This window comes from Atta colombica, unplaced genomic scaffold (genome assembly GCF_001594045.1).
Source record: "Atta colombica isolate Treedump-2 unplaced genomic scaffold, Acol1.0 scaffold38, whole genome shotgun sequence".
NCBI lineage: Eukaryota > Metazoa > Arthropoda > Insecta > Hymenoptera > Formicidae > Atta > Atta colombica.
This window is the reverse complement of record NW_017259490.1, coordinates 924933-931283: the sequence shown is the minus strand read 5'-3', so window position 1 is coordinate 931283 and position 6351 is coordinate 924933. Positions and strand designations below refer to the sequence as shown.

The 6351-nt window shown below is 32.0% G+C and overlaps 1 protein-coding gene across 4 annotated transcripts in view; it reads right to left on the bottom strand.

The window, feature by feature from the left end:
* LOC108691029 (nidogen-2) overlaps window positions 1-6351 on the bottom strand; it is a 23871-nt gene that overhangs the window by 1397 nt on the left and 16123 nt on the right. The window contains exons 11-17 of one of the 4 annotated variants that reach the window (XM_018198645.1): window positions 5876-6040; window positions 4373-4510; window positions 3200-3325; window positions 2318-2440; window positions 1663-2009; window positions 938-1274; window positions 480-708 (exon numbers count right to left, since the gene is read on the bottom strand). In XM_018198645.1, coding sequence (XP_018054134.1) covers window positions 480-708; window positions 938-1274; window positions 1663-2009; window positions 2318-2440; window positions 3200-3325; window positions 4373-4510; window positions 5876-6040 — 1465 coding nt within the window. The remainder of the gene's footprint in view (window positions 1-479; window positions 709-937; window positions 1275-1662; window positions 2010-2317; window positions 2441-3199; window positions 3326-4372; window positions 4511-5875; window positions 6041-6351) is intronic. The other 3 variants (XM_018198646.1, XM_018198647.1, XM_018198648.1) reach the window with 3 other exon arrangements.

Here is a 6351-nt window from a genome sequence, read left to right as displayed (position 1 = left end):
ATATATATACATATATATATATGTACATATATATGTAAACGAGTTAAAATTTCTTCTACAAATATATAACGGTGTAAAATAATTTGTAATTAAAAGAAACTAACTTTCTTTTATTTAGTCATACAAATAGAACGAATGAGTATATACGGAGACAGTGATTTTGCTAAAAGATCTAAAATTTCTAAAATTTTGCTGGCTATAGATCTGAAAATAATTTTGTTGGAATATGAAAATAATTATTTTGGAAATTAAACACTGATGAGCACGATGCTGCAAAAAATTTTATTCTAGCAACCAGTTTGAATTTTTAATAAAGTCATTTTGACGATATAACAAAATTATTTTTAGATTTGTATTCAATAAAATTTTAGATCTTTCAGCAAAGTGATTCTTTCCGTAGATAAAATTGCAGAAGATCTTGAACATGGAACTGAGAAGTTTTGCAAATAGATTTTCTACATCCTTATCTATAGCCTTACCCCCGATATGGATGAACAGCTATTCCCCTCGGATTGACCAGTCCATCGGAAACGAGGACTTTGCGTTTCTTTGTCACTAGACTGGCAACCTCAACGGTCGTCTTGCCTGAGTCGGTCCAGAAGATGTTCCTCGAGACCCAATCGACCGACAGTCCCTCGGGACTGCTAACTTTCGGAATAAATGTCTCTGCTATTGATCCGTTATAAGATAGTTCGACTATCCTGTTGCCTGTGAGATAGATTGCGATTTTATCTTACAAAGCTATCTTATTCTTAGACCGTAATTGCTTTTTCAACTCATTGGCAATCAATAAATGTGTTAATATTAAATTAAATTTAAATTTTATTCATTAGGAAATATATCTGTTAATGTATTATTTTGTGAAATATTTATTTTATTTAAAGATCTTTATAATATTAATAAATTTAGAATAAGATTCATTTGAACATAAATTTACCAGTAATATCGCTGGAGTAAGCTTTGCCACCAAGGCAATCGATATCTAGGGCTATCGCCATTTGTGTATAAGCTATGTAGATCGGATTTCCTGGATTCTGTCGTGTGGGCATGAACGGTATCCGATGCGTAGCCATTCCTTGGTTTACTAGCAAAAAATTGGAGTCGTGCCTCGGCCGAAGTTTACAATTTATGCCGTCGCCAATATAATCATCATTACAAACGCAAGAAATCTGATTTTCACCAGTCGACACGCATTTTGCTTCTGAAGAGCAGATATTCGGATCGTCTTTGCACGAGGATTGTGGTCGACACGTGAAACCATTACCGTAGTAACCCTAAAAGTGGTTAGATTCCTGATTCATTCATATTTTATACTGTAAATTGTACGAGAAAAAGAGTTATTGCTGCACATTATACTGTCGCATTATTAAATGCGTTATTTAAAAAAAAAATATTTTACTTTTTACATTTATATCTTACATTTTCATCCACTTTTAATTCAATTTTCAAGAATATTTTTATTTTTACTCTCGGATGAGTATGTCAAATTTTCAAAATGAAAATTTTTAATTTTAATATTTAATTTGCTCGTCTCTCTTTATAATACGTAGTGTGCAATGGCACTTACATACGGCATAATAGAGTATGCGTATGTGTGTATGTTGTATGTGTAACACAAACTCGGTTATCTTATGTGATGACATAATATTCGTCTGTACGCACCGGTTGGCAAATGCACGCGAAATTCGTGGTTGTCTGATTATATGCACAAACTGCGTTTCGGCCACAGTTGTTCAAAACATTACAGCCGATATGATCCTCCACACATTGGCGCATACCATCGCCGTGATAACCGCTTATGCAGACGCATTTATAGCCATCATCGCTGGACGGTACGCATTGCGCGTTCACGTGGCACTGAGAAAGATTTGTTGAGCAATCGGACGGTACGCATTGATCGTCCATGTCTATGCTGAATCCGGGTTTGCAGGTGCATTCGTAACGCGAGTTCATGGGATGATAGGTACATTGTTCGTTCTTCTCGCATTCGGAATTGTCGTTGCATTCGTCTAAAATGCAAGAAAGCCAAAGGCGAATGTCAAGTGTTGTGTTTCACATCATGCGGATTGTAGCGCGATATATACAAAACACGAATTCTATTCTAATTTGAAATAGTCACTTATATAGTTGAATTTAGAGATCGATCTCGATCGTCAATTTCTCGATTTACATGGTAATGCGAAACGCAAAGGAGGCAATATGTATGCGCATAATGAAGAAAGAGAAAGAAATCGCGTTGACATTTCGAAGTACGTCGTGCGACATGCGCAATGAATGAAAGAAAAATTAAAAAAAAAAGTATAGATAGTGAAAGCACCGATACGACTGCATGTTGTTCCTTCGCCTATGTATCCTGGATTGCACACACATCTTGCTATTGGTTCCTCGTACTGACAGGACGCGTTGAGGTCACAGATATCCACTTCCAAGCAGGATACCTCTGTATGAAGAAGAAGTCGTACCGTTGTATTATCATACATTAACGTACCTTTGTACTGCTTTCACGAGAAAGAGATTTAATGCTTTTTCCTTAGAAAAATAGAATTATTAAATTATACAGAAAGAATATTGAAAGGCACGATACATTGCATAACAAATGTATGTGACGATGCCCTAACAAAAAGTTTAATGGATATTTAAGAGAAAAAAATATAATAGTAGCAATTGTGTGTAAAGGTGACAATTATACAATGTTGCAGAATATTAACACAGTTGAATAAATTATTTTGTAGTTATTTTGCAGCTATAAAATATTAATGTAACTATTATTATTGCAGCTGTATATTATTGCAGTTATAATCTATTAATATATCTATTTGTACATTAATTCTACATATAAAACTATAATTGTCACTTGTTTTGCCCTCACCATGTTTTCTCTAAGTGTAATGTTTGAGTTCTACATAATTAAATTATGTAGAAGATATCCTGAAATTTTTAGATTTTAACAAATATATCGATTTCAAGAAATGAAATGTTTAATGTTCAATTTTTATGATAATTTATATACATATTAAAGCGTGTGCAATTTAACAATTTTTGTTTTTTTTTACATGCATAAAAATTTATTTTACAAGTTTATATGAAAATATAAAATTTTAAATATGTTGTTGCGGAAAGTTTAACGTGCACTCTCCAATATATTCTTATTAATTATCGCTTACTCTAAGTGTATTTACAAGATGCATTTTGTACGTACCTGTCTTGGTGCATTCCATACCATCTCCCTCGTACCCCGGATTGCAGCGGCACTCGTAATCGCCGGTACTCGTCACGTAGATGCACTGAGCGTAGGGATGACACCTGTTCACCACGTTGCAAGATACTGGACACAAGCATTATGATACATTGCACTGCAGGCAGCGATGATAGCTGATTGTCTCGATAGTGAGACCAAAAAAACTGAACATAATCATGATTTTATAAGCGTGCACTGATATCATGAACTAGTTATTGATTAATTTTATGTTAATTATGTACAAAATATCTCGTGAAATTCCTTAAAACTTAGTTTCTGGGAAATCATATTTATTTTATTTTGTAAAGATATCTAAGCGTAACGTGATAAAAGTTTTGAGAAGAAATATTGTTCCGAAAATATAGATGTCGAGATATTAGTTTAGCACTTTCATCAAGATATCTATATCTATTTTGATGTGCAAACCTAAAGCGTCTCGAGTGAGGAAACATTGAAAACATTTTCCAAGCGAGATAAGCATCCGTTTTGAAATCAAATTATTCATTCACAAAGAGTACTATGAGAAGGAATATTTTTGCATTATTTATAGCATAAATATTAGCCGTTTAATGAAATGAAAATATTTCAATCACGTTTGCGAAGACAATTTTGTTCCTTCCCAAGAGTATTATACTATAGACACATTTCTCAATTTCCTGAGGTAATCTTCCATCTCGCTATTCACTAAAAGGTTGCGCATCATAAGTTTCTGAAAGTGAGTTTAAGGAGTTGGAAGATAGCGAAACTTTGAGTACATTTATTTACAGAAAGAATCTCTTTTTTACTCGTACTGTATGACGAAAAAATCAGGATGAGTAAGTTTTTTTTTTTTTTACGAATTTACACAGTTAATAATAGATCGACAAAACAAACGCTATTAACTGATTTCAATTCTCGGTACTACTATAAAAACATTATTTTAAGTGTTTAAATATGAGAGCCTGCAGGCGTTTTTAATTATGCATTTAGGTAAAAGGTATATCGCGCGTTAATAAAATTAAAACAATTGCACAGAAATAAAAGCACCTCGCGTACCTGACGTCATAAACTCGTTAAAGAGAATGATATGCAGAGCAACTTAATAATCATTAATGAACATAAATAATTTAAAGCTAAGCAGTGAGTGCGTCGTACGCTTAGATCCTGATGGACCCATCGTGTCGTGTCGGTATCCTGGCAGCGGAACGCAAATTCGTTCCAAATGGTCGTAATCGTATCCCAAAGGACATATGCAGACGTCGTCGAAGCATCCAGGGAGCAGATGTGCCGATACTAAAACGCATGATGCATCGACGAACGATGTTCGTCGCAAACTATTAACGATCGTAATCTCGCACGTTATTAAATATTGATCTTTTGTGGCGTTTTCAAGTTGTTCCTGTTATTCATTTGCATGCAGTTACCTGCCGTGTGTTTCGTTTGCAAATTGTTTTAATTTTCAATTATATTTCACAGTTTTCACTCTTCCACTAAAATAATCCTCGGAAAAAATACAGCATATGTAATGCTTTAACAGACAAATGTTGCTATACCAATACAAAAATTGTTCATTTGATTAAATTAATTTAACAATAATAAATGATTTATTAAGATCGTATATGTGAATTAATTTAGTTCGTTTTCATTTTTTTCGATGAAGAATGTATATTGAAATCAAATGTCTCGTACTATTGCTATGCGAACTCTTAGCGAACACAAGCGTGTTTCCTATTTCTATCTTAAATACATACATTCTGTAAGAAAAAAAATAAAGACAATTAAATTAATTTAGTTAAATGAATAATTTTTTTCTCAGTGTAATCTTTTTAACACAAATAGGAATTTAATCTTTTTAATTTGCAATATTAGTTTGTTACTCTGTTTTATTTCTCTTGTTTCAGCTATTTCATTATAAATTAATTATTTAATGTATGCAATTATATAATTGTATGTTAATATACTAGAAAAAAAATTTTATTGCTTTAAGTTAAATTGTTTAATTGAAGTAATTTAATAACAACAAATTTTAATAAACCAAATATTTTATATAACAACAAATTTAGTTGCTTTTGTAAAATAATTTCTCTATTTTATAAATAACAAAAATATTTGTTTATACCAACTAAACAATTCAGTTCTAATAAAATTACAATTTTGTTTGGTAAGTTTTAACCAAAAACTTTTGTTCAATATATTTCAATCATATTTTTGTTGTTACAGCAAAATTTTAATTCATAAAACAAAATATTTTTCTTAGTGTAATTTAAACCGTAAGTTATTAATTAGTACATTAACATACATATTACATACATATTATTCTGTTTTATTGTTATATTTTTTTTTACATATCTGAATTGTATCGAATGTTTGGTGTATGCGATTTTTCTGAGGATCTTCAATTTTTAGTGGTATAAACATATCTCAACAGAAAGTATTTTACTGATACTCAATTAATTATTGCTGTGCAATTAAATTACTTGCTTGGTGCTTAGAAATAATTTCTCTAATACATGCCATATGCGCAATAGCTATATGATGCACATTCGAATAACGGAAAAAAATTATGTTGATCTAATCAGAACATAAAATTTTCACATTTCGGAAAAATGGTGCGAAAAGCCATCATACAATTACAGAATTATTTTTCATGCAACTTACAATCTCGATAATCAATTGTCGTATATTCTCCCTCCTGCCTCACGCAGGCACGATTACGGAATTCCCAACCACTCGGACACCAACATACTCCAACCACGCACTGCGGTTGCGGCGGTTCGTCTGTTGTGGTGACATCGGATTCGGAGTAGCACGTGTATCCATCGCCTGTAAATAATCGCATATGTGAATAACAGGTAGAAAACACTTTGCAAATTGCAATATGGTCATATGCGTTTGAAACGACAATCGTTATGTTCAACAAAGCGATTGAGTCATATTTCGCAGCCATTCAGTTTAATTACTCCATTTTCCAGATTATAAAATTTATATATTACTACAGTTGTAAGTCGTAAAAGACGAAGAAGCTTAAAAGGAAAAATTGTGAAGTTAGATATTTTCTATATATACAGTGGACAATATAAGTAATTCGCGACAAATAAATTATTTTTTTCAAATATAAAAAAATTTTTTGCAAT